The sequence below is a fragment of the Lasioglossum baleicum genome, chromosome 4 (assembly GCF_051020765.1).
Source record: "Lasioglossum baleicum chromosome 4, iyLasBale1, whole genome shotgun sequence".
NCBI classification, from domain to species: Eukaryota; Metazoa; Arthropoda; class Insecta; order Hymenoptera; family Halictidae; genus Lasioglossum; species Lasioglossum baleicum.
The window spans coordinates 21120178-21147693 of record NC_134932.1 but is presented as its reverse complement, the minus strand read 5'-3'; the positions used below and the strand labels follow the sequence as shown (position 1 = coordinate 21147693).

Genomic DNA, 27516 nt, shown 5'->3' with positions numbered 1-27516 from the left:
TCGGCACACCGTCAGACCAGTGATGCCAGAGCTGTGGTACTGTGGTACTAAACCATACCCCCACCATAGCCTACTATTGCCCCTCCGTCGTGTTCCAACGCGCCCGCGCGCTACACTCACCAGCGTACCTCTACGGATACAGTAGATAGGATAGGATACAGTAGTTGGAAAACAACGTAGGGGCAATAGTAGGCTATGGTGGGGGTATGGTTTAGTACCACAGTACCACAGCTCTGGCATCACTGCGTCAGACGTCAGACTGTCAGACTTCTAGTATGATACGTAGCGCGCGGGCGCGTTGGAAAACAACGGAGCATCACTGGTACAGAGCAGTGTCGCCAGATGAGGGGAGTCACGGTGAAATGATATGTACCCCCAGTACCATGTGGTACTAAACCATACCCCCACCATAGCCTACTATTGCCCCTACGTTGTTTTCCAACGCGCCCGCGCGCTACACTCACCAGCATATCACTCTCCTGTATCCGTAGAGGTACGCTGGTGAGTTGGCGAGTGTAGCGCGCGGGCGCGTTGGAAAACAACGAAGGGGCAATAGTAGGCTATGGTGGGGGTATGGTTTAGTACCACAGTACCACAGCCTTGGCATCAGTGGTTGCGTCTCCATCGCGCACGCGCAACGTGTCACATATTACTCTGGTCATCAGAGAGGGGGTACCTTGTATTCCCCTCGACTGACGGTTCGGTCACTTTCTGGCGACACTGCGCGCAACGTGTCTTCCATTCGCCCCACTAAATTCCCGTCGCGCACGCGCAACGTGTCACATATTACTCTGGTCATCAGAGAGGGGGTACATCATTTCACCGTGACTCCCCTCATCTGGCGACACTGGTCACAATGCGCAGTCGCCGTATTGATAGCTAGATTGACGAGTTGACGAGATTATATTGAAGCGTATTGATAGGAGCTTCAATATTATTGTCAATCTACATTGACAATATTATTGAACGTCTAGGGGCCGCTTTAGAGAAAAGTTGGAGAAAAGTCCATAAGATGCGCTGTCTATACTGATCTTAAGTCTATGGTTTGTCTGTGGTTGTCTGTGGTTTGAAAAGAGAGAGGACGCTGCAATCGATCGTAAAATATTTCTATAGTCGGTAAGATAAACCTGGGACACCGACGAGATACTATTATCTCGTCGGTGCTGGGACCATTGGGAGATTGGGACACGGAAGTTCATCACTTGTTACGTCTTCTTCTGTCTTGTTTGTGGTATAAGCACTACTTCATTTAAACTTTGAAAAGATTCACTTGAAATGTAATTCATTAATTACTTACATGGATACATATACATGATACAGGTATGAGTATTTAAAATGTACGAATAAATAACACGACGTTATATGCAACCATATTCTTGTTTAGCAAGTCTCTTTCGAAATTATGGCAACAGCCGAAGCAACAGTTAATAAAGAGAAAAACAACTTTTTAGCGGCATATCATAATTTAAAATTTTCCCAAGCCGACAAAGATGATCCAGAAATTGCAGATCTTGAGCGCAGGTGTCTTGCCATAAAATATTTGACTGCAAAACAATTGTAAGTATTTTATCATTACAATGTTAACATAATGGAATGTTTTAAACCATAAACACCTAAACGCATTATGCTTCATAGTGAATCAGAGGACATGGCAACATGTTTACTTCGAAGAAGCCTGAAGGATTATCAAAGGATAATGGAAAACAAAAATGGAGTTAACAATTACTGGAAACAGTTTAAGGCTCAAGCTCCAAAAAGTAGCAATAACCCACAGAAATGGAAGTCTGGATTAACCAACATAGAAACAGCTCTGAATTTTATGAAGCCTTTACCTTGCCAAACTGATAATACACTCCCATGTAGAGGAAGGGTATTCAATGATAAACATATAGAAAGCATCATACATATCTGGAAGAACAAAGAATCCTTAATACGAAATAGAAAAGTCAGTGCACAAGCTAAACTTCATCTAAATCCTGGTATGAGTTTAGGCATCAAAGGAAGATCCGAAAACAATAGTTTCAACGAAGTAGAACGATCATCCTTTTCATCGAGTAACTCTATAGAAGAAACTAGCAACCCCAATATGAATTACAAAAAGCAGGAGTCTAAGAATGGTTCAATGTCTCTAGAACATCAAAGACCTGCTAAATTTGTAAGAGAGAACTCCTATAGTAAGAATAATCACGAACCATCATATGCTTACAGAAACAATGTCAAATCGAAGTCACACAGTTACGTTCAGAACGGTAAGGAAGATTCTGAAGCAGCAAACCCAAAAATAAACTGCTTTAAGACAGCCAGAGACGAATTAACAGTACAACAATCGAAAGCTAACAAATCAGGCCAGAAAAAGACTCTAGGCGGTAAACCATCGGTTAATTCCAAATTCGTGTGTCCCTTCAAGAAAGAGAAGGATAAAACACAAGTCCCCGATACCATGTACAACAACGATACTGAAACAATGGAAGTAGAAGACGAAAGATTAAAGAACATTGAACCAAAAATGGTTGAATTGATAAAGAACGAGATAATGGACTGCAAAACAACAATTTCTTGGGACGACATTGCTGGCTTGCAATATGCGAAAAAGATTATCAAGGAAGTAGTTGTGTATCCTATGTTGAGGCCTGATATTTTTACCGGTTTGAGGAGACCCCCTAAAGGGATTTTATTATTTGGACCGCCAGGTACTGGTAAGACGCTTATAGGCAAATGTATAGCAGCTCAAAGCAAGTCGACGTTCTTTTCTATTTCTGCGAGCTCGTTGACCTCCAAGTGGATAGGCGAAGGAGAGAAAATGGTCAGGGCATTGTTCGCTGTTGCGAGAGTTTATCAGCCGGCGGTTATTTTTGTGGACGAGATAGACTCGTTGCTCACGCAGAGATCCGAGACCGAGCATGAAAGCTCTAGGAGACTGAAAACCGAGTTTCTGGTACAATTGGATGGAGCCGCCACCGCAGATGAGGATCGCATTTTAATTATTGGAGCGACGAACAGACCTCACGAGCTGGACGAGGCAGCGCGTAGACGACTCGTTAAACGGCTCTATGTTCCCTTGCCGGAGTTCGAAGCTCGTAAACAAATCATAAATAATTTATTGGTAACGGTTCCACACAATCTCACAGAGCAAGAAGTAGATGACGTAGCCGAACAATCGAAGGGATACTCGGGAGCGGATATGTGCAATTTATGCAAGGAAGCCAGTATGGGACCGATAAGGAGCATTCCATTCAGTCAGTTAGAAAATATTAAAAAGGAAGATGTCAGGCACATAACAGTCGACGATTTCAAAGAAGCTCTGATTTACGTACGGCCCAGTGTATCCGAATCCAGTTTAACAGCTTACGTTGAATGGGATTCTATGTACGGAAGTGGAACTGCGCAGAATCATAAAACGTAAAAGCACAATTTCTCCAGTGATTTTTAAATATTTAATGTATATTTTTGTAATACAAGTTTTTGTAATAAATATAGTCATGAATATATAAAATTTATATAAAATATAATGTCTTGCGAAAGACAATCAACTTTGTTAAGTTAATTGAACAATGTACACTTTTTGCATGTAGGAAACTATTAAATGTGTTTCGATGTGTACGAGTATGTTCAATGATACAACAGCTGTACAATCGGGGGTGAATTTTTTAGAACGAATGGTATTGAAGTTAATCGTTCCAAAGTCATCTATATAATATGCATGGACACTTCCTGAAAACCATGGTTACCATTTAGTACAATCGACGACGTTCTTAAAATACTGTGACTCGTTTGTAGAGATCGCTATTTCACGTGTACACGTATCTCAATACGTATAATGATTAATACCGGTGCGTTTCTGTTTCACGGGTACAAGTGGCACGTTTAACGTATTAAGTGTACGGTGTACACGGATCCGTGAGGACGGAACGTGAATCAGATCCGTTCGGCGTGTTCGAGTACGGCAACTGATGCGTTTATGTTTTTCGTTTGAGAGAGTTCGAAAAGGCTTCGATAGAAAAACACAAATGCATCAGACGCCGGACTCGAACGTGCCGAACGGATCCTTAATATCTTACAACACGGTTCACGTGCCACGTGTACACGTTCAAAACCGTGATTTCTACTCGTTTGATATATATTTTATAATGTATAATATGTTACCGGAATCCACGCCTATGATGAGTGTATGACCATATACCAAAACTGTGGTTGGATTAGCAAGTAAAATTGGAAACAAATTGTGCATTTCCCATTGCTTGCCATTCACTAAAAAACCTAGGTATCCGTTTTCTAAAACCACAAAAGAAAATTATTATTGATAACAGAAAAAAAATACTAGGAAAAACATGATCAGATTCGACCTACATAGTCTCTGATATTACAATGACGTTAGCAGTTACATTGAACATGTAAATAATATCATAAGAGAGTAGACTGCGGATTTTATACGTTTATTTAAAAGAGTTTAAACACATAAAAAAAAGAAGATATTTTTATCTTGCTCTTGTCTCTTGCAATTGAGACAGACCATTTGTATTTTCCATAAAAACCCGGAGTTTAATAATAAGTTATTAACCTGCGATGCAGACGACTGTGTCTGGTTTGAATACATAAAATCGACGTATGCTTATGTTTGGAAGTTTGGAGGGAGAAGCTTTTTGAAATACATTTTTTACTTCACTATCCAATTCAAAATGCACAAAATTCTCTCGGGTATAAAGATGTACCTGAAACATAATACATCAATGTTTAAATGCATTGCATCGACTTAACAATCTGTAGAATAATACTGGAAGTACTACCTGATCATTATCTGCGCCAATGGCAATCACTTTGGTTGTATCCAATTTGTACACTGTTCTAGGTATCAATCCTTCAATAATTATCATGTCACGGAGAATAGTATAACAATAACTGTAGCTTGTACTATTAAACATTTACCATGTAATAATAACTAAAATATTTATGTGTATTCTTTGTACTTTATATTATTAAAACCATACCAAATCAACTCCCCTCGTGTGGTATCAATCAATGTTTTCCCCGTAACATCCAACCTGCTTATGTGATTGTTCTTAGAACGACATATACAAATAGTACATATTTCTAAAAGATAAATACGGTTAATTAAGAATCGATATTAAAATTAGTTGTTAAAATATATCAGTACCATCTCTAACGAATTGTATGCTTTCTATCTCTTCTATAAGATCAGCCACATAAAATGCTCTTTCATATAAATCGCAAATATCGTAAAAATAAATGTAGCCTTCGCTAGAGCCTATAGCTATTATGCTCCCTATAAAATATTTCAAATTAATCGTGATCTCATATTCTTAGATTTAATTGCATACTGTTACCTGATGTTTCTACACAGGTAATATGTTCCGCAGTGTTCTCTGATCGTAATGGTACGATGCATTTAGCATCTACATTCCATCTCATTACATTTTTGCACGTTCTCCATAATTTATACAATGCCATCCACATTTGAGAGTCATGTTTTTCATGAAATTCAGTGTAATACTTTGTCGGATTCAGTGACTCGCAGAAAGTGCTCCACAGGTGTTCCGGTATGTCTCTTTTGCAAGCTATGAACCAGTGATTATTTGTCTGTAATTGATTAATAAATTTTCGATAGTTAATTTACAATCTTAAACGTCAGAGTAATGGTTACTTTCAAGATGTCATTGATAATTCAAGTGTAACATACCTTTAATGTTTTATTGATGATTTCGTTCCAAATATTACAAACAATTTTCAAGTTCGTAAGCGTCACTGCATCGGAGTATAAAAATATATGTTCCCATATTTCTGGAGGGAAATACATTTTCCAACCAATGTTATCGTTATCACTGACCACTGGAATTCTTTCCGTGTTTCGGCAGCAAATCTTCCGCTCGTTCGAATATGTGAATTTCAGCTTTCTATTACGAACATTTGACAAGGCATTGTTACATGTAATCGATATGTACTTGGAATTCTCAAATACATAGGAACACGTATGTAAATAGCTCCCTGTTTACGCAAAGCATATGCATAATGATAATATTTTTCAATTTCGGTTTTAGACTTCTATCGCGATATATCAGGTGAACATAATAAGTTTTAAAAAGTTAGATAGAAAAAAACTTATTCGGTATGCACACTTCAAGGATTTAGCCATAGTCTCTTGTTTTTGTTTTGAAAACTTTCGAGAGTTAGTCGTGAAGTATCCTTATGCCATAAAAAGACGAAACTTCCGTTCCGTCGAATGTATATACAATGTCTACAAAATAGTCATGATGATTCAAAATTTTGCTATAAAAATTACACAATACTAAAAAATACGTAATACAGGCTGAAACACGTAAATTTTAAACTCTTATACATTCTCGCTCCAATACATGATTATTTTTGCTCAAAGTCGTATCAAAGTCAAAAAGATGATATCCACCGAATTTATAGTTTTCTATGTATTATATATCTATCATGCTATAGTAAAAAAATATACTGTTCTATTTTTTTAAAAATACCTATGATCTTGATACACACATTTTTTGTTTATCTTTATCGTTATTTATTTTGACTTTGTTCTGAGGAGTTTCTTTACAGGACCGTAAATATACGGAAGAAATTTAGGTTTATATCACGGACCTATGGACTGAGCGTAACCGAACCCTGGAGCAGTGTTGCTAGATGGTACGGGAAAACTCGCGCATGCGCGGCGAATCCAGGAACGTATCTGCAGATATATATATATATATAGATAAAAAGCGGTAGACGGTTGGAAAAAAACTGTTTACCCCAACAGGATTCGAACCTCGGTCTACCGGCTTGGTAGTCCAACTCTTTAGCCGATTGGCCCACCGACGATCTTATAAAACCATCGAAAATTTTGGTATATGTATCGCAAAGAATGACTGCAGCTACACCAGCGCCGCTGGTGTCCCGAGGCCGAAAAATAGTGGTCAAGCTATTTCCATTACAGCTTAAAATTGTTATCAAGTATAAAAATATTATTTTTTTGTTATTGAGACTACGTATTGTGTGCGTGTGTGTGTCAATAGCCGCGTATATATATATATATATATACATATTAGTCAGTAGTCGTTGCATTGTCAAAATTGTAACATAAGCTCTTTTTTCATTTTATTTGAACGATTTGAACAATGTGTGTTGTGTATTTCAATTTTATGAAACTCTCTGTTATCAAGTAGAAAAGTAAGCAAAATTTTATATTAAAGGATCTTTAGATATTAATATAAAATATAAATAACACAGTAATTACATCGCGGGGAGTACTCAACCAGAGGTATCCTGTCTGACTGAAATTTAAATTTTAATTCTAATTCAACTATCGATACTGCAATTTTCTACAAAGCTATGTTCACGGCGGTACCACTTAGAAACGCGTGCGAAAAACCAGCGAAAAACTCCGAAGTTTCGCCTCTGTAAAGATTCTCTGTGCTCTTGAGTTACGAATGGAATCAATAAATATTAAGTTCTAGTTTATGTAGGGCCACCCACACACAATAGGGTTTTCTTGGCTACTGGCAGCTACTGGCCACTGCTGGCACAAGGTGATACGGGATATTGTTTTAGTCGATAAACAAGTCGCGCTTCGCCTACTTCTGCACGTGCACGGATGAATCGAATGAAAAAAACATTTAATTGCAAAATGACAGAAGAAGGTATTGATTAAACTGTTTATTAACTTACGATTTGCATTTGTATTGATTACACTTCAGCAGTGTTCGTTACACTTGTTGAAACATAGTTGTTACTTTATCTTGGAGATTACTTAAAACAATTTTGGTAGTATTTGAAAATTAATTAACTCTGAGAGTGTTATTGTATTAATATTAACGCTAGGTTTACAGAGCCCCTCAAAATTATGGGTTCTAATATTTTTAATTTATGATTATATATCGAGATTATAAAAATGTATTTCTTACGGTATATGTTATATGTGAATATATGGTATATATATTAAAAAATGGCTAAAAATTGCGATAGGGAAATTTTCATTCAGTGCTCCGTAAATCTAGTGCTCACCATAGTATGATTCTGATTATCCTTTGCTTTTCAGCTGCTTCAACGAAGACTGATGTGGAGTCAGCAATGGATGGAACCAGTGACGATGACAGCGGAGATGACTGGGATGAAGTCACAGAAATTTTCGAGACCATACCGTGTCTTTTTTGTAACGAGGGCACAAGCAACTTTACAGAGGCACTGGAACATCTGATCAAATCACATAAGTTCGACTTGAAGAATTTTGTAACAAGACATTCTCTGGATACTTATTCTTATATCAAGTTGATCAACTTCATCAGGCAAAAGAATGTTTTACCTGATCAGTTGAATGCATTAAATATCAAAACATGGGAGAACGATAAATATTTAAGGCCTATCATCGAATATGATCCTTGGTTGATGTTCGGTAAGCCTCAAGATTAAGATTGTCCAAGTTTCATTTCTCTCGAATTCCTAAATTGATTTGATGTCCATTTTCTTAAAGACATCGACGATTTGGAAGAGAAAACAACGAAGCCTATCGCATATACAGTAAACTCGGAGAATGGTTGTGTCACTTTGTCAGAAGCTCATTTCGCTGAATTGCAGAGAACAATACAAATACTGCGTGCGGAGTTGGAGCAACGTGAAATGGCATGTTACTTGGGCAAACAGGTATTCATACTGATGCTTTAAAATGTACAGTTTGATCATCGATGGCATACACTTTAAATTGAAATAATTTTTTTGTAAATGGACCAAATACTACTTCGGCTTTTCTGCCAAGTTAGATGGATTATGTGTGTCCCACATCAATTATAAGATTGACTATACATATATACTTACTATAATATACTATATTATTTAGCAAATAGATGAGATGACAGAACAAGTGCAAAAGCTGATCATGGATGAGGATTTCGATAAAAACAATATTAGCGATAGTATTAGATCTCATAGTAATTTTAATTGTCGTCTCGACGAAAGTTACTTCAATGCGTACAGTCATTTTGCAATACACCACGAGATGTTAACGGTATGTATTTCAAAGTATGTATCTGTATTTCACATTAAAACTAATAATTGTTCAAGCAATGTTTTTCATAGGACAAAATAAGGACGGAGAGTTATCGTGATGCATTATTAACAAATGCAAACAGATTTACCGATACTGTCATATTAGATGTTGGCTGTGGAACTGGTATTTTATCAATGTTTGCAGCCAAAACAGGATGCCGCAAAGTCATTAGTGTTGATCAGTCAGATGTAATATATCAAGCTATAGACATAGTAAGGTACAAACAGTATTCCAAATATTAAATAAGCCTTCGACCTGTTCTTCTCTACAGTTTGTACTGACAAAGCATGACAATTCATCTAATAAGAACCTTTTTAACGTACCATAGAGAAAACAATTTGAGTGATATTATCACTTTAAAAAAAGGTCGCCTTGAGGATATCAATCTCGAAGATGAAAAAGTAGATGTAATCGTGTCCGAGTGGATGGGCTATTTCCTCTTTTTCGAATGTATGCTAGATACAGTGATATATGCCAGAGATCATTACCTGGCACCCGGTGGACTACTCCTGCCTAATAGATGTACACTTAGCGTTGTAGGAAGTGGAGATACTAGTATGTTAATTAATATTTAGTGAACCTGCAGAACATCTACCTACCATCCGATTTCGATGATTTTTGGATATATGTTATAGTATAGACTCCGGATTTTTATAAAAAATAAAAATTTGTGCTTCAATTGCAAGACACACAGGAGCTATACATCAATTTATATTTTTCATTAATAATTTTAATGTAGTGAGAATAATATATTAATACTCTTAAAGTTTCTTAATTTGTTCACTGTTTTAAATTGCATCTACTAATTTTCGTTATAAATGCATAAAATCCGGAGTTATAAATCTCAACATTTTGAACAACTTGGATGATAGTGTGACGATCTCGTTTAGTTTCCGGAATATTCGCGAAAAACTGTCGGCACAACTACAGTGAATTCTGTCTACGCTTGTGCGTCTGTGGCAGTGTACTACGTGTTCCGCAGGTTTACACTACGACGTATAATTGCGCTAAATATCATCGAATAATAAACGTTAATTATATTACAGAGAGGTATGTCGAACTTATCGACTACTGGTCAAATGTGTATGGCTTCAAAATGAGTTGCATGAAAGCAGAAGTGATTCGCGAACCAAATATAGAAATCTGCGCTGTCGACGAATTGATAACAAATACCGTTGAAATCCAGAGGTTTGATCTATACACAGAAACGATGGAGTACATGAACTTCTCGACATCGTTCGAATTGAAAGTAAAAAAGACTGGATCGTTGACCGCGATTGTTGGCTTTTTTGATATATTTTTCGACTTGGACAATCCAGTTCATTTCAGTACGGGACCCTACTCACCACCAACCCATTGGAAACAAACAGTGTTCTCATTGAAGGAGCCAATTAGCATCACCGAAGGTAAGTTACAATTAACCAAAAGAAAGCTTAACACTTGGCACTCGATTAGCGACTTTCCGGTGCCATTAAAAATTGCTGTTATTAATTACAAATATTTCCTGTATAGGTGATGTTCTACACTGTAGAGTAAACTGTCGCAGACACACGAGAGATCTTCGAGGACTTGTGATTATAATCGAAGTCGAGAACATGTCTCAAGTTTATTACCTGCAGTCGCTTTGAAGCTCATTATAATCCTAAGTGCCAAAAAAGTAAACAACCTAGGGTCCAGAACAGCTTATCGATTATGACATTGTTGAAGACTATCTTCTCGCTTCTATAACTTTCCGACCACGACACGTAAACTATTTAGAAACTTCTCAACAGGTAATCGAATCGTCCGAAATTAACTTTAATGATATTTCTGCCAACGTTCTTGCATGTGCTATTGTAGAATAAGTATCCAGTTATTGACTCTCAACGATTTCTTCGAGTTAATCGACACGATACGTATTCAAACTGATAGTCCATCTCCTATACACATAGTTTCTAAAAGAGAAACGAAAGCAGAAATTCCGATATTTTCTCTCTAGTTCTTCAAGATTCGTCTAGAGATAAAATGAAAACGACATAACGTAGTCTCTTTTCAAGTTGGCCCGACGCGACGTCTCGATTTAGTCGGGGTTCGATTTAAAAAGACTTTCAATGCTTCCAGAATTTAAGGTATATACAATACAAACTCGGTGATATAAAAAAAGAATAAGTAATAGGAATTTATTTGATTGTAAGTCACGAGAATTATTGCCTTTCTTGATTATATGTATACTTTTACATAAGTAAACGATCTATTAAGCTTAAAATTAAATAAAACTGTAAAAACCTTACACGGCTAAATTCGATTCACACACATGTCTCGGTCTTCCATTGGTTCACACGTTAAAGCATGCGCACACAAATACGAAAAATCTCTGCATTTTTGTTCACTCATACAACATGTCAACATGTATCACCTATAATACTAGATCTTTTCTTCTTAGTCTTTTCAAGTTCGTAATCGAGACGACCAAAAATACTTCCCACTAACACGTTCAAATGCTTCGAAACAATTCATCCTGACTGATATAAAAGTATTTACAAATCACAAATCTGCGCCCTTGTTTCTTCGTGCTCCGTAATCTACCATCCTAGGTAGATAGATTAATACCGGAAGTTCGGATTGTCAGTTTCCCAGCCTTTCGCGTTCGGCCCAAATTGGTAGACCAATCTTCGTCCGAGTACGGGAAGAAAGATTTTACTCTTGTAATAATACCTTAAAGGATAGTTCAAGTATTACGAAAATGTATAATGCAATTCACCTGCAGAACAGCTACCCACCCTTCGATTTCAATCACTTCTGAATATGTTGTAGAAATCGATATATTGAACAACGATGTTTTACCATTTTACCACAGACGCACAAGCGACAGTTTGTTGTGAATATTTCGGAAACAAAGCGAGACCACAACTATCATGCGTAGGAAAAAGTTGTTCAAAATGTTCAGATTTATAACATACCGAAAAATCATCGAGATCGGAAAGTGGGTAGCTGTCAAGTAGTTTCACCAACATGTATAATGTCATGTGTATACTGGAGGCAGCTTTAAATTAATTATTAATTACCTCATGGCTCGACTCAGCTTCTCGTAGGTCATCTTCGTATTTCCTTTCCGCGATCCCCACCGTTTCGCAACCTCGTCGCTTTTAACAAACCGGAATTTCGCCTGCGAATAATCCTCCCAGCAAATTAAACTCGGACATGTTTCCCTATTACGCAGCAAGTCCCTAATGAATTCCCAAAGCTTTCCCTGACTGGTAGCTGTAAACCATGAATTATGCAAATCGTTCAAATTTCGTAGAAGAAAGCAAGACACTTTAATACTTACAATTCTTTTTTGGTTTCAATACCCTCGGTCTACCCGGCGGCCGCTTTGTTGACACCTCAATACTGTTATCCGATTCCACGTCTGTGAAGTTAAGAAATTTGGTATGCTAATGCGATCGAAGGGACTATCTGAAGAAATTGAGGTCAAAACGACTCTTTACCTGAAGCATTGTTGGAATTGATCCGCGCGTACTCGTCTTCGGAATGGGGATGTATGGTGTCAAATGACGGCACTGTAATCAAAGTCATGCATTTTCATTTAAGCATAAACGCGAGCATAACATTTAATTCCTGATATACATATACATTCAAGTACACCGATTTATCTACGCCTTGGATAGAGTTGTTCAATTACGTACGGAAATTCGAGATGTGTTGTTGCGAGTGAAGTAGGTCATAGAGCTTCTTCCCGTATACGGGATCGTGATTGATAAAACTATTTCTCGTGAAGGTGACTAACTCGTTGCCAGGCACCGCGAGACTGTGCTGGATCGAACTGTACGGCTGACCGATAACAGACGCTGCAGACATTAGCCAGTTTATTGTCTCCTCTTGAGACCAGCTCTTAACAGGTTTGTGAAACCATCCGGTGCTGTCGATTTCGTTGTTCTCCTCACCTGTTGAACAATTGAACAATTGCGAAACTCAAATAAATTGCGCTGAGAAACGTTATAGAAGATTTCGTTGTATATTGAAGGGGGCAAACACAAGATTGCGATTAAGATCGCTCCTGTATCTGAACTTGAAGCTATTCTAATATTTTTAATTTACGATTATTGAGATTGTAAAGATTCATGACGAATTATTCAACTATTCATTTTTTCGATTTTTTTCGTGTTTTCGATTTTTTTCGTGTTTTTCATTTTTTACAAGCAGAGCTTGCAGCGGAAAAATCTGGAAATGATACCTAATATGTGGCTTGGTATCCGAAATGTATCAGATTTTTTTCAGAATTTTTAATTGTCAATAAATAGGGAAAGTGGGCCAAAAACGGGTTTTTCGATTTTTATCGATAATTACCCTTACAGATGAGATAGGGGGCTGAAACTTGGCAGAGAGGGGTCTTTTTGGGTAGGCTATCGAATGGTCCAAGCTCGATTAAAATCCCGCCGGGGGCGAATTTCACTATCAAACCCGGCTATAGCCAAAGGCTATTTATTTCTTTGGATATACATATACTTCTTTTTACAGTAAAGTCGCGATTTGTTTCCCATCGCCAGTTCCGAGCAGGGAGAGAAATCGTGTAGGGACATTACTTTTTTATGGCTGCGTCGACCGCGCCGTAAGTAGAAAGGATGCCTAACGTAGAAAAGGAAATTATATCGCGTTTAGTGTCGTTTTAATCAGAAAAATGCCGCAAATAAGTTAGTGAAAGTCCCATAAAAAAATAATAAAAAATGAAGAAGTTTTGTAATTGGATTAGTAGTGGTTCACACCGATATACCCGATTCGAGATTAGATTACGCGGCATGTGTTTACACTGCTCGGAGAACCAAAGCAGATCGAACTTCGTGGCCCCTGCGACATTGCCCCTCAGTGGAGCGGAGACTTTCAGGGATAAAAATCGCGACTTTACTGTAAATGGCTAAACATTTAGATAGACATATTCTCGTTATTTTCATAAAGTAATGTAAGTGGAGGACCTTAGTGGAGGGGGTGGTACCTGAATTTGAAGCTCAGATCTCGGCGGGGAGAGTACCTGAACTGAACTCAGATTTTAATTAGCACTATAAGAAGCACTAATAACTAGACTGCGGATTTTATGCATTTATGACAAAAATGGGTAACACTATGTAAAGCAGTGAACATATTAAAAATATTTAAAGACATCAACGTATTGGTTTCACCTTAATCAGATAATCAAAAGAAGAAAGAAATTTTTATTTCACTCCTGTGTCTTTCAATCAATGCAAATATTTTTTATTTCGCATAAAGATCCGCAGTCTACTAATAACAGATTGTACGAAGGAAACTCTGTTGGTATACGAGATTTGCATTAAGCGCGTAGACGTCGGAGTGTTAAAATGATAATTTTGGACATTACCGAAGTCGCACTTCTTCCGTGTGGTTTCATAAGTTCGCGTGGTCAGGGCGTTGCTTTTTCTGGTAACCAGGGAGTCCATGTCCAGCAAAAGATGATCGTCGTCATCGCTGAGACTGCTGAACGACGGGTACACCTGCAAGTTCTGCAACCGGAACGTATCGTATGACAAACAAATTCGAAACGAAGTCGGGCTACGGCTACAGCGCGTTAATAACCTTGCCGATGCACTCGCACGCGTGCAAAACAGAGCGGTATTTACGTCGCGGTTATAAGTGGAATATCTACACGAAACAGGTATCGTCAATTCGTAATAAATAACCACGGATTGCCCCTCTAACGTTATCTCTTTTTCCTCGAGTCTGTAGGCAATTTGCATGGAGACGCACGTGCACGGCGTGTGTATTCCAAACAATTACCGATTGTTATACTTTCACATTTGTTATTTTCTGTAAAATATTTCAAAGTTTTAACGTCGTGCGCGCGCACACAATGCTCGTTATCGGAGAAAAACAGTTTCGACACAACAGTAACATTACAAAATGGAAATGCAAATTGCTAATTCCGCCAAGTGCATATGCATATATACATTCTGAATACGATATTTTACTTATTCAAAATTACGAAGAAACGAGTGCACAACGTTGTCTCGACAGTATTACTGAAAATTTGAGTCTCTCGGGAAACTATCAAGTACGTTCTAACGGTTTCGATTGATGAATATATCGCGGTAATTCGTTCATGACCGATTTCTCGCAAAGCTCGAGTAACATTAGCGACGCACGTGACGCGAAATGAAGTAAAAAGAAGAGAAACTCGTTGACAGCACGTGTAACAAAGCAAACTATGTATCGTACGAGACGCCGCGTATGATGTTTGCCAAGTAAAACACCAAGCTGACTAAGTAAATAAACAGCAAAGACATAACACTTGGGCCAAAGTGCACATTTGCAAGTTCGACTCGATGAGAGATAATCACCGTCATATTTACAGAAACATTCTCTCTCGTACTCATTAAACATGACATGCATGCTTGAAAAATATATACTCAATTTATATGTATTATACATCTTAATAGACAGATATAATTGATTTACACGATGTATCTTGATGTCATTAAGCGATTCCACTCGTTGGTGTCACTAGCAATTAATCCGATCGAATGATCTAGATAGCACGATTATTTCAAGTTTGCGTACCTTGAGTGCCATGATGAACTGGTTTAATTGAGTGCTACATATTTAGATGTTGATTCATTAGATGGAAGTCGAGTGGTTCGAGTAGAAATATCATATATAAGAAGTAGAACTATGTAGTATAGTCTCTAATAATTTCTAGTATTCAAACAAGTATCTAATACGCGAGTACACTAAGCAATTTCTAATATTCTAATAAGATTAGAGTATCGGTACAAAGTGGGGTACCAGTACACTGATACGTAATTCGTCCAGTCACTCTGGACACTAGGACTACTCCCGTTGTTCGTGCGTGTGCTTTTTTAATACCGTCAACTAAACAGTGCAAACATGTACATAATACAAAATTACCACCAACAGTCTACTTGGTAAAAACAACCTGTTTGCCGAGCAGGTCGAACAATTTGAATTCCAAATAGTGTTCCGCGCGAATGATTACAATTAGCCTCGAGCGCTGCTTCGAATGTTTCGACTTACCTCGGATAAGTCGGTTCTGTGGTAAATATTAAAGGGATCCATGTCTGCACCGAGGGAACTTGCGGAACAATGTAAACAACACGTTGGTTCGTGGTTTCACGTGGTTCGTGTCACAATGTGTCGGTCGCAATAAATTCGCATCACTGGTGGCGGATTCGATGTCTGTTAGACGACTGTTCGATTCACGATTCGAATGCGACCAAGTCGCCACAGTGTCGCGTAGCGCGCGATACTGATCGGCCGGTCGTCGGAATGTCTCCGACAAAGCTCGGGCTCGGGCTAGTCGGGCTCTCGGGGTCGGCAGCTCTTTCGTGACGCGATAGACGTCATCGGGGAGAACCGCGGGGACGGATAGCGCGGAAGAGCAGGTTTCAACGGGGATTTCCCGCTCTTCGGGCCTGGCCAATCACCGGCGATGTGCTCCCCGACTGCTGACGCAATAATTGCGGATACGTGCCATTGGCGGCGTCCTCCTTGATCCAGAACCAAAGAGGTGTGAAACGAAACACAGGGACACCCCGGGTGTATCCACAGAACTTTAAGGGAGTAGACTCGTTTTTCCAGGATTGCAAGGATTGCGCGATGCGTCGTCTCATTTCTCGATAATGCAAAGATTGGGCTTTTCAGTAGACAAAAGCGCAAGATAAAAGATCGATCTAGGCCGCAATCGCCCTCAAAAGTCCTATTTTTACGTTTACGAGGCGTAATTTGCATTATTCGGCAGCATATAGCTGTCGCAGTTTTATGAAAATAGGCTAATAGACTTTTGAGGGCGATCGCGGCTTCAATTGATCTTTTATCTAGTGCTTTCGACTACTGAAAAGCCCCATCTTTGCATTATTGAGAAATGAGAAGGCGCATCCCGCACCCTAACAATTCTGGAATCGAGGAGTCAGATCCGGGATTCTGAACAGAATCTACCGACTATTTTGATCCATGAGTTTTATTTAGTAAAGAGTTGTATTTGTTTAAATTTAAGTTACCATTAAAAATCGGACATTTCACATGTAGCAAAGTAGTAGTCGCTGTAACCGTAAAAGAAATTGTAACGCAAGGGGTGAAGGGTGTCTTCATCTGGTCCAGAGCGTAATTTTGTAGGACGTTTGGAAAATTTTTCGAAAGAAATCGGACGGCCGTTTTACATCGAGGATTTGTTTTTATTATTTATTGTTATTTCTTGAAGACGAAATACTTAAAATTGTGCGAGTTAAAATTCGTTGAATACAAAAAGGAGTGTCTCAGTGGCCGACACGATTCTAACCGTTCTATTGAAAACAAAAGAATTAGTTTTGTATCTATACAGAATACAGACATATTTGTTAAACCACGAGCTTCATGAAAATGAAAAACGATTGATTCTGTATGAAGCCGATTCTTTTTCGGAGGGCAAACACCACAGCGACAACAAGTCTGCGACTTTTAATCGTGTCATGCGATAACCCCTCCGCGGCCGCTAAGACTCGTATCGCCGTTCGATTACGCGAAATTAATTTGGACTTATCGACTGTATTGAGAGTGTAATCGTACCGAAACTGATTTTAACGAACTCGGTAGACTCGTGGGTCTTTCCGCGAAATTAGACTGACAATGAATAAAAATTTCTTGTTTTTGTGTGGATAGTTTCTGTACACTGTACACGCATAAGATCTGATATCTACTGGTTCGTCGAGAATATGATTTAAGCATGAAAGAGATAAAAAGTATGTGTACGGAATTCCCGACGCTTCGTTTCATTATTTTTGTTATTTTTTCTTATGATGCGTGTGTACAGTGTGTCGAAAGTTTCATTGATAAAATTCAAGGTTGCTGAGAAAGAAGTATAATAAAAAAGGAGATGCGTCGACGCTTTCTCGTGTTCCATATTTACAAGCTGTGTTGTTGCTTTCACAATATGGGACTTAATTCTTTAGACTTGTCTTAATTCTTAAGACTTTGTAAAAGTAAATAAATTCTACCCTTGACCACTGATACGCGTAATTCTTAATCTTATATTAATCCTATTGTCGGCATGCGAACAACCTTCCACTTTTCCTGTGCTATACTTATAAGGTCAAATCGCGGACCTGCGTATGCAAAAATAAAAAGTCTGCGAGAACTACAACTCGAGTAGAAAATTCTTTCCTTAATCATTGTAAAAAGTTGGAAGTAGTAGAACAGTATTGTACCGTCTTCTTCCGCAATGCACAAAATTCGTTTTTATGATATATATGTGATTGACTCCATCGAAGATAAACGTTAAGAGTGGTCTATACCAATCAACCATCTTTTCGTGTATTAAAAATAGTGTTGACAGGTCTATAAATTTTACTTAAATACGCGGAAGTTTTTATTTCTCTTTTTTGCAGCAAATTACCGCATAAAAAGAGCGGCTCGCGTTCACTACGCCAATGCAGGCGTTTATTTATAGTACACCAAGATGTCTCGACACCGGAGTGTAAACACGTCAGTGGTACCATGATCTTCATTTTATTTCGCGATATATCATTTTATTTTCCTCTTTTTTTCCATGGCAAGATAGGTATTTTATCGTAACCGCAATACGCGGGGGGCACCTAAGCATTACTAATGGCTGATTCAAGGAACTGCAATCGTTGCCGACCACATTGACGCAGCCTGATTTTGTATCAGTCCGACTGTTAATCGGTCATATTTCGAAATAGGAAAAGACAACTGCGTGCTGTTTCTCCGAACGAATTGATAATGATCGAGAAACAGAAAAAAAGGACGGGTTTGTACATAGTCCCTAAGATCGGACTGGCAAACTTCGCTTTCTTCGTTGTTTATAAACTTTCTAATTGGCACAGAAGACCGGGCGTTTCTTCACTGTTTTACGAAAAAATACTACAAGATTATGATCGACGTATTGTGTCGTCGAGAAATCAAAAAGACCCCGGACAACTTGTTTTCCCGCCTAATTGTAAGATTCAGTGCGGGTTTTTTTTTGGCTGCAGCTGCAAGCGCCCCGATGACTCATCGCGTCCTCGTCTACATTATAATATAGCCTCATTCGAAGCAGCAAACATAGTTTCCTCGATCACGTTCGCATACGATTTTCAAGGACACGAGGTTGCCGTCCTCTATCTTGGTCCCAATTCACCTTCTACGCCTAATGTCCGTTCGCCATTTTGACGGAAAGTTTATCAGTTCTATTTAGTACTATTCATAACGTATCTTAAAATATTCAATTTTACATTAACCGAGACAGGCAAGGCAACAATGTACTTACATATATTTTCTTTGAAAAAAACTGTTTTCCGATATAGCAATTTAGTTTCGTCAAATCATTCCCAGATGTTGAATACTTTTGGACACGAATTTCGCCATATTGACATCGTCAGGTTCGCATATATGTACCTTCTAAAATTGTAAAAAAATTATTTAACTGTTTAACCCTTTGCACTCGAAGCAATTTGAATACCAAAATCAAGATATTTGTTTCAACCCAGATCATTTTGTTCTATGTAATCTTTTTTACATTGTGCACATCAAATTGAACCTTGCTTCTTATATATAACAGTTGAGCTTTTTACAATTTATAGAATACAGATAAATTTAATAATGTTAAAACTGTTTTGAATAATGGTATGGCAATTTTTAGTGGCGCCTCAGACTCGCCGTTCGAGTGCAAAGGGTTAAATAGAAAATTTTAATATTTAAGAAAATCCTTGTCCACAAGGGAGTAAGGCAAAGCTATACTTTATTGTATGCTTCTGAACGTTCTCCATTTTTGTTCATAAACGAGGAAGTATAGAATATGTCTTCCAGTGGACGAATGGGTTTTTGTGACTATTTTGATACTTCCTAAACCATGTCCTTGTCAAAACGTCGGTCCGTGTGCATCCTGCGAAATACCGCTACCGGAAACCAAAAAGAAAGATTATAATGTCTGTCCACCTCTGGCCACATTGCCTCGGGTATCATTTGCGTGTATGTATCTCGGTTTCATCTACTTCCCTGAAAGCTGTCGATTATCGCAAAGAATACGTGAATCTTACACACCGAGCATAGACAAGAATAGTTTGGTTTTTTTTACTATATTTAACTGGTCATAATTTACTGGCAGATCGTCCAGATATCACGAAATTGTTTCATGAAGGAGCGCTAATAAGAATGATATGCAAGACTGTTGTGTCCTATCATAAATTATTAGTAAATATGTAATGCTCATGGAAAACAGATCTCGTTTTATTTCTCGGGAATCATGCTCTTTAATGGGTGAATCACCTCATTTCAAGATCAACGTGATTTCCCATAATCTCAGTTTCCGTTTGAGCATTTCATTTCACGGCCACATATGTACGTGTTAACTTTTTGTAGAAGCTGCAGTGATTATTTGCAAATTTTTGTATGTCATTGTCATTACACATCATAAAAATATGATTTTCTGGCATGGTGCACGTGCACTTACAATAATGAATTAATGAGATCAAGGTTAATCAACACACGGTTGGTACAAAATTAGTAAATATATATGTACTTGCAGTGGAAGATAAACCGTATGATGTTTTTTGATTGACCGATAAGTCATCCTTTTTTTGCACTGTAAATGTTACACTCGCAAAAAGTGCAACTGTCTCGAAATAAAGAAATTTATTCTATCAATTAACATAAATGCATTACAATGCACCGCGGATATCAGATTTCACAGAATTATAAATAAAAAATTATAAATGCAGTCTGGCACGTGATCGTCTTCGGTTTACAGCGATGCGCCGTCTACTCTTTAATGTTTATTTCCTTATCCGAATACAATCAGAAAATTACTTTGCGACGTGCAGAACATAATTGACTCACAAATAAACTATAACCTATGCAAATTTCGTGGTGTGTGCTCGTAACCGGATCTCCCGGTCACCGCCGGTAAATATTGGGCCTGGGTCAGAAATACTCTCCATTTTAAATATATTTCGGTCTAACAATAAGCCGCCTACAATTTATAGCAGTCTAAGTAATTTAACCTAAAATATTGTGAAGTAATTTTTCCATGATTCGATCTCAATTTGGGCAAAATAAATAATTTTCCAAATGCAATATGCTTTTTCTGTAAAGTATTGTCTTGCAATCGAGAGCACGAGAAAAACTTCAAAATTGTCTATTCAATGTAAATACATATTAATGCTAGGAACGACACTGATATGTATATTAATTCTAAGAATTATGTTGAATTGCAAATGAATTCGGTTTGCCGCAACGAAGTCGGATCAATTTTCATAAGAGCTCTGTTTCCGATGGACACGTTTTCAATCATTTAGCTTGTACTTTTAGAAGCAGTTTCAATAATGAAGAATAAACAAAAGCATACAATGAAAACAAAAGTCAAATTTCAAAATTGATGTCAACATAGCAAAGTCGGTACTATGTACAATAAAAATGGAAAAAAATGTATAGGTATTAGCGTGCTGTAATTAATGTTTATTATAAACGCAGCAGTAACAAATTTATGTCCTCTCGAGAACAAAGCTAAATGACTGGCTTATTAATTACCCATACAATCACCTTGTTCTGACACGATATTTACGTAGAAACAATGAAGTGCGTAATAAAAATGTAATTTCGTTCAGCCATGTAGGTACGCTTATTAAACAAAAAAAATATATATATATACACATATACGTCAACGAGTCCTCGGGTTCCTTGGTAAGACCAATCCCGTTGCTTACAAAAATGGCAAAGTTGTTTCTGTTTTGATGACAGGTTACGTTCGAGTCTTCCTGTGTACAGTACAGCATCTTTTGACGAACGTGTGTGTATTTACTCGAATGCGTTTCGAAACAAGAAAGGTCATAACTGGATGTCAAACAGGTTCAAGCATTTTAATCGGAAACTAGTAGTGGAAATATCTAAGTAACGTCAATCGTTCACAGGTGACACCTTATCTAAAACCTTAATGATCGTCAGATAAAACCTGTCTTAAAATTTTCATCCACGACAGACGTTGCAATCTTTTCGATGCACAGATTTTTCTTACAATTTTTCTTCCGAAATATTAGGTAATATAAGTACTTTCCCCGTTGGCAAACTGTCTCTGACAGTCACGTCGCAATCTCTACGTATTTATACAATTTTATATGTACTTTTAATATATATATATTTATGGTGACTTGTAATTTAGAAAGATCGATATTGAATGGATAGACTTGTTGTCAGCCATTTTGATCGATCAAACAAGCAAAACCAGTTCATCGCGAAAGGTGGTTGCTTACGTTCGAGGAAAATCACATCTGTAAATAACAGAGGCGTGATGGCTGCGTGCGCACACGATCACGTGGACGCGCGTACTATGAATCATTTACAACGCCTGTTTCGCAACGCGCCGTCGAAAAGACTGTAGACTGTTTCCAGGAAGGCCAGTGTCTTCGAGATGCTCTATTCATTATATTGTTCCTTGCATATTTCATGCGTGTGCTCGTGATTTTCTAGCACACAATTTCAAGTAAAAATTTTCAGTCGGAACGAGATAGACCGCGTTTTCAATCATCAAAAATTTTTCACGAATCATTCACGTAATTCTCGGTATCGACACTCTTATAATGACCATAGTGTCATAACGAGCGTACTTCCCGAGATTATTGTCTAAGCTTTTCTTTTTGCATTATCCAGTATGCAGGCGTAATTCCTTCGCGACGGACAACGGCGTCCGCTAAACCTGTTTTTTTTTATACAATCTCGGAACGTTAACAGCACGGTATGCTGTCTTAAAAAATTGCTGTGATACGTGAGTACTCGACGTTTATTTTGCATTTTTATTACGGTTAACGTGTCTATCCAGGCGATCATTCATAATCGCTAGGAGAATAAAAAAGGCTCACCGTATATAGCAGAATTTCTCCATTCTATTCCCGCGAAGGAAAACCGTGAAACGAGGATTCGCCTCTTTCAACACACGTAATTAGTTACATGGGACTGCAACGCAATTCCATTCTGTGCGAGGACTTGCCTAAATGATTCCATAAACAGCCACAGCCGCCACGCGTCATCTCCGTCGATCGAAGAAGGATAAGAGATATTTCCAACTAAGTATATTCTTGTCGCATATCTGCAATGCTTCTGATAAATCTTTTTCAATAAACATCCAATGAAATATTCATGAGCATTTGCAGGCGTTCGAACATACAATACACCGTTGAATTAAAATATGTTGCGAAATTTAACACGACGATGATTACTGCGAAAAAATGTTGCCAACACGTATCATCTGGAATAATGTTACCTTAGTGCTTAACGCGCAGTCGTTAAGCACAATCGCACACGTTACGTCTCTCCTAAGTTATTCAAACGAAAGAAAATCAAACCCTATGTAACACGCTGTTCAACAAATTGAACGGCGCTTCGAAAATATACATTATATATATGTATATATACCGTAAAAAAATCTATATTTTAACCAGTTATCTTTCATTTACTATCTACACGCATTTTCATAATTATTATGTTCCATAATATCTCAAATCAAACAGACAGATACATACATCGATGCAAGTATAATTACAAAGTCCGATTGTAAAATATAATTGAACTGTCTATGTCACTTGGTCAGTGATTCCGAATATCGGACACATTCATTAATTCAAACATTGTTACACTCTCCGATTGTAAAATATGATCCACGATTTAAAATAGACGTTTCGTTAAAATTTCTATACAATTCGCTAATATTTATATTCTTATTTCTTATTATCGTCAGACGCCATTTGCGACGCGAGGTTCGCGAACTTCGCCATGTAATCTACACTGTTTTCGCCCATGAGACACTGCATATGCGACACAACCTGAAAGATTAATACCGTAAGAATACATTGAAATATGTTGATATAAAATTTCGATAGATAGATTTGTAAATTTTACATCAGAAGATGGCCGAGTGTCTTCGACGTGATCGCTATTTTGACTTCTCTGCGAGATCTTCATAGGAGATTCAAGTTGCCCCAAGAAACTGCTTAACGAAAAATCTGCCACCTGTAATTTTTATAATTACTGTAGTAGAATAAATCAATTGTTGGTATTTACTATAAAACTAGGAATTTACTTCGCTGTTCAACCACTGATGCTCTCCCTCTTTAAGAATTTGCGTGGCACTTGTGATAATCGAGTTCGCCACTTTCGAATCCCTCGGAACTTCGAGATCATCCAAAAAGTTTTTCTCCAGCGTTACACTTATGTGTATGGACGGCGGTTTATCATTTTGTTGCTCATCATTACTTGGAGCGGTATCATTTACTTTGCTCGTCCCTTGAGGATTGGGGGTAACTTCTTCTGGCGTAGTACTTGGTGTAGATATTATTGGTAGCACCCTTTGCACAACGAGACTCTTTTGCCTTACTGTTCTCCCTCTTTTACTGAAGCGCGTCTTGAATTTCTGTATTTCATAAAATTATATGCTTACATTAAAACATAAGTTCCTTAACAAATCTGATACTGTACAGCAATCACTCACATCTAATTGTGTCTTAAAAGCGTCAGGAGTACCAATTTTATGATAAGTTTGTGGAATGAGTGGTCTCCTAAAGGTCGACTCTTTCGTTGAAAGCATACGAGATGAAATTACGGTTTCATTGCTTGCAGAAGTATTGTCGTACACCTAAAAATAAATGATAATTAGTCGGTTTACACCAACAGCATTATCAAGAATAAAAACTGCAGAGTTTTATCTTACTTTGCTTGTCCCATAAGTATGCTTTGCTATTGACAATAATTTCTGGAAAGTCAGACACAAATTCTCATTTTGCAAAGTACAAGACAAGGACTCTCCAGTGTGTTCTCGCTGGTGCCAATCCCACCAATATTCCAAAATAATTTTCGATTCGCGACCAAACTGAAAAATCACTCGTTATATTCCTGTACACACACATGTAACTAAAAATTAATAAATATACTAATTTTCACGTTTTTTTTTCAATCTTAATCCTTAGCACTTGAATTCTGGGTCTGGGTTGGGTTTCTTGGTGCAGAGGAAGGGGTGGAGCACAACCCCCACCCTCAAGGACGAATTCGGTCATTGGGAGAAGGCGGAGTTTGTTATAGTCACCCTAACAGTTTTTTGCGAATATCTAAAAAAGCTAAGGCCGGGCGGCTATGATATGTACAAGAAAAATTGTAAATGATGATCTTGACATTCTTGACAATATATTTCAAGGACATTGAAATCGGCGAGGTGCCCTCGTTTCAAATAATTACTTAAAGGATTAATCCTTTCCTGTTTGTTCATACTAATCTAAATTTAAACGTGTAACAAATGATTTATTAAAGTCTATAGAATGAAATGTTACCATTAGGAAGAGGTCTCCCACTGTAATAGTATTTGCCTCTTCGACGTTCCATCCCTTTCGAATTCTTTCAATTGTCTCTCTCCCTGGGAATCTATTCGGCGCAGTTTGTTGTTGGTCTACAGACGGCTTTTCTGCAATATTAATTATCGACGCTTTCTCTGAAACGTTGCTACCAGATTCTATCATGTCCACGTCGCTGTTGTTATCTGGCAGCATGCAATTCTCTTCCGTTTGATTCGCCGCTTTTTTGTCTATCTTGTTCTTCTTGATTCCTTTCTTTCCGAGACCTTTCAAATATTGTACCGAGCCTAACATGTCCATCCTGGAACTTTTCAATCCCAGGCGTTTTTCATAAGAATTTAAACTAACACTGTTACTGGTGAGATATTCACCGAGATTTACCACTGGTAAAGTGATCTTACAACCTTCTGGTGGTGCCACTCGCAACAATCTGGTATCTTTCATTTCGTTTGTGATAGTGGTTCCTATGTTAGAGGACTAAAATATGTGTATAGGACTTTCTTCTATGTATTATAATGAAAATATCTTGGCATTGGTAACATGATTTAAAAGAAGGATACTGTATTGTATTTTGCTGGCCTCCATCTTTGTTGCAAAAATATTAACAAAGTGGATAACCGTCTCTGTATGGGTAACAGTGTTCGAACTCTGGGGTTCATGGATGATGCTTGCACTTGCCACCAAGCTAAATTGTTGCGAGGTCTTAGTTCGATTGTTATTCGAGGTGGCAATTTAATTTCCTCTTGCCAATCTATAAAAACACAACATACGATGAAAACGTATTGTTGATAATGCAAAAAATATTTCATGTTGTAATAATACCTTCTAACTGGTTTAATTTTCTTAATGCCCTACAGATAGGAGTCTTTACTCTCATTGTTTTTCCCCTAAGTCTAACTTGCGTTGAGCCCCAATAAACTAATTCATTTAGTTTTAAGTGTACTTTCTCATGTATCCTAGGTAATTTTCTTCTGAGTTCGCCGTAATTAATTAGACCGTACAGTTCCTGCGAAGTCTTCTTTACATCTACAAATAAAACAGACCATTTTATTGATTCAAGAATGTGACAAAATTATTACCGATGATTACCTTCTGCAAATTTCAAATGTTTTGAAATTTTCAGCCATGTCCTATAATAGAAATGTCTAATTTGTTCTTTATTCTTTATCATAACATCCGGTAGACCCTTCTTCTTTCCCTGACACAAAAAATAACTTTGGAGTGCGTCAAAGTCTTTTCCATACTCATTTAAAGCTTTGAAGAAAGTATTCTTATCCTCCATAGACCACAATTCGCAGGATCTTTTCAACGATTTCACTTTGACTTCTGCGTTAGTTTCTTCATCCTTGGTATCTAAAAATATATTTGTAGTTAAAACACTATAAATTATTCATAATTTCCTTAGTTGTGTACATCTTTATCTTTTATTATAAATGCACACTGTAATTTAAATAATTATGTATCTATGATTTATTGGCTCATTAAGTCACACATAAGGTTGAATTTTATCTTGAAAATATATATGAACAACCGTGTACAGTCAATTTGGATATGGCTACATGTATTTGTTATAGGAGTACTGTTTTCAAATGTATTTAATTACATTCTTCATTCATATCTTTATCTCGTGTATGACTCAATAAAGCAGACAGACAGCGATGTCACGCAAAGAGGAGAATACAAATATTTGATTGAAAAATGTATAAACCTTTCTTCTCTGAATTGTTGTCGCCAACATCCAGCTTCATCTTTTTAGTACCCCTGACAACACGAACTTGAGTGTTCTTGGTATCTATGGCCACCTTGGCATCAGTGCAACTTTGTGCAGGCTGTGTAGTTGCACTTTCTTCTTTCTTGGTCGCATTGCTGGTCCCTGGAGCTTCGCATTCATCGTTTTTCGTGTTGCTCTCCATGACGAAATTTTCCACAAACGTGTGGAGCTGACAATCTCACAAATCCGAATTATCATGTGTTTTGAGCTTTGGAACTTGTAAGAAAAGGTGACACGATGATCGACAACATTGTTGTTCAACGACGAAAAACACGTCTATCGCGCGTCACTGTATCCATACAATTATTTTGCAACAAATCGATGTTGTAAAACGAAATGTTTCTTGGCGCGCACAGTTTAGATCAATCGCTGGATCTGTT

General features: G+C 37.7%; 5 protein-coding genes across 8 annotated transcripts; 2 read left to right on the top strand and 3 right to left on the bottom strand.

Annotated features, from left to right (window-relative positions):
• The first annotated feature begins 1021 nt into the window (after nt 1-1021).
• LOC143208433 (fidgetin-like protein 1) lies at nt 1022-3557 on the top strand. Its single transcript, XM_076422906.1, has 3 exons — nt 1022-1320; nt 1385-1557; nt 1636-3557. Exons 1-3 carry the CDS (start codon nt 1312-1314, stop codon nt 3401-3403), a joined length of 1950 nt encoding a protein of 649 aa, XP_076279021.1. The 5' UTR covers nt 1022-1311; the 3' UTR covers nt 3404-3557.
• LOC143208440 (uncharacterized) lies at nt 3421-6718 on the bottom strand. 3 transcript variants are annotated; one of them, XM_076422915.1, is made up of 9 exons: nt 6619-6718; nt 5696-5909; nt 5343-5595; nt 5153-5281; nt 4986-5088; nt 4785-4908; nt 4559-4709; nt 4144-4272; nt 3421-3711 (listed from the first exon to the last, which is right to left on the bottom strand). In XM_076422915.1, the coding sequence occupies exons 2-9, from the start codon at nt 5810-5812 to the stop codon at nt 3536-3538; spliced, it is 1182 nt and encodes a 393-aa protein (XP_076279030.1). In that variant the 5' UTR covers nt 5813-5909; nt 6619-6718; the 3' UTR covers nt 3421-3535. The 3 variants fall into 3 exon arrangements, with proteins under 3 accessions (XP_076279030.1, XP_076279028.1, XP_076279029.1); XM_076422913.1 differs by having other exon boundaries at nt 6517-6673; XM_076422914.1 differs by having other exon boundaries at nt 6498-6649.
• Nucleotides 6719-7126: 408 nt separating this feature from the next.
• Art3 (arginine methyltransferase 3) lies at nt 7127-10686 on the top strand. The gene is made up of 7 exons (XM_076422962.1): nt 7127-7655; nt 8054-8407; nt 8486-8655; nt 8849-9030; nt 9387-9613; nt 10105-10464; nt 10571-10686. The coding sequence occupies exons 1-7, from the start codon at nt 7610-7612 to the stop codon at nt 10684-10686; spliced, it is 1455 nt and encodes a 484-aa protein (XP_076279077.1). The 5' UTR covers nt 7127-7609.
• Nucleotides 9011-22935, bottom strand: LOC143208444 (uncharacterized). 2 transcript variants are annotated; one of them, XM_076422921.1, is made up of 7 exons: nt 19305-22935; nt 14409-14550; nt 12724-12981; nt 12526-12597; nt 12366-12446; nt 12103-12298; nt 9011-11752 (listed from the first exon to the last, which is right to left on the bottom strand). In XM_076422921.1, exons 2-7 carry the CDS (start codon nt 14485-14487, stop codon nt 11641-11643), a joined length of 798 nt encoding a protein of 265 aa, XP_076279036.1. In that variant the 5' UTR covers nt 14488-14550; nt 19305-22935; the 3' UTR covers nt 9011-11640. The 2 variants fall into 2 exon arrangements, with proteins under 2 accessions (XP_076279036.1, XP_076279035.1); XM_076422920.1 differs by lacking the exon at nt 19305-22935 and adding an exon at nt 16079-16661.
• Nucleotides 22936-23636: 701 nt separating this feature from the next.
• Nucleotides 23637-27511, bottom strand: Crm (cramped chromatin regulator). The gene is made up of 10 exons (XM_076422900.1): nt 27074-27511; nt 26455-26718; nt 26188-26391; nt 25926-26116; nt 25345-25842; nt 24732-24890; nt 24513-24656; nt 24105-24434; nt 23924-24034; nt 23637-23847 (listed from the first exon to the last, which is right to left on the bottom strand). The coding sequence occupies exons 1-10, from the start codon at nt 27276-27278 to the stop codon at nt 23743-23745; spliced, it is 2211 nt and encodes a 736-aa protein (XP_076279015.1). The 5' UTR covers nt 27279-27511; the 3' UTR covers nt 23637-23742.
• Nucleotides 27512-27516: the final 5 nt, after the last annotated feature.

Bases quoted from the DNA above. Each gene is read 5' to 3' on its own strand.
- LOC143208440 (XM_076422915.1), bottom strand. From the start codon at position 5,812: ATGTATTTCCCTCCAGAAATATGGGAACATATATTTTTATACTCCGAT. The intron at 5,282-5,342 runs GTAACAGTATGC...AATATTTTATAG, and splicing joins TACCTGTGTAGAAACATCAG to GGAGCATAATAGCTATAGGC. The intron at 5,089-5,152 runs GTACTGATATAT...TTTATCTTTTAG, and splicing joins CATACAATTCGTTAGAGATG to AAATATGTACTATTTGTATA.
- Crm (XM_076422900.1), bottom strand. From the start codon at position 27,278: ATGGAGAGCAACACGAAAAACGATGAATGCGAAGCTCCAGGGACCAGC. The intron at 26,117-26,187 runs GTATTATTACAA...GTGTTTTTATAG, and splicing joins AAAATTAAACCAGTTAGAAG to ATTGGCAAGAGGAAATTAAA. The intron at 23,848-23,923 runs GTAAAATTTACA...TTAATCTTTCAG, and splicing joins ACACTCGGCCATCTTCTGAT to GTTGTGTCGCATATGCAGTG.
- LOC143208444 (XM_076422920.1), bottom strand. From the start codon at position 16,120: ATGGATCCCTTTAATATTTACCACAGAACCGACTTATCCGAG. The intron at 12,982-14,408 runs GTAATGTCCAAA...ATTGTTCAACAG, and splicing joins ACGGAAGAAGTGCGACTTCG to GTGAGGAGAACAACGAAATC. The intron at 12,447-12,525 runs GTAAAGAGTCGT...TTAACTTCACAG, and splicing joins CAATTCCAACAATGCTTCAG to ACGTGGAATCGGATAACAGT.
- Art3 (XM_076422962.1), top strand. From the start codon at position 7,610: ATGAATCGAATGAAAAAAACATTTAATTGCAAAATGACAGAAGAAG. The intron at 7,656-8,053 runs GTATTGATTAAA...TTTGCTTTTCAG, and splicing joins TTGCAAAATGACAGAAGAAG to CTGCTTCAACGAAGACTGAT. The intron at 9,614-10,104 runs GTATGTTAATTA...ATTATATTACAG, and splicing joins TGTAGGAAGTGGAGATACTA to AGAGGTATGTCGAACTTATC.
- LOC143208433 (XM_076422906.1), top strand. The intron at 1,558-1,635 runs GTAAGTATTTTA...TATGCTTCATAG, and splicing joins TATTTGACTGCAAAACAATT to TGAATCAGAGGACATGGCAA.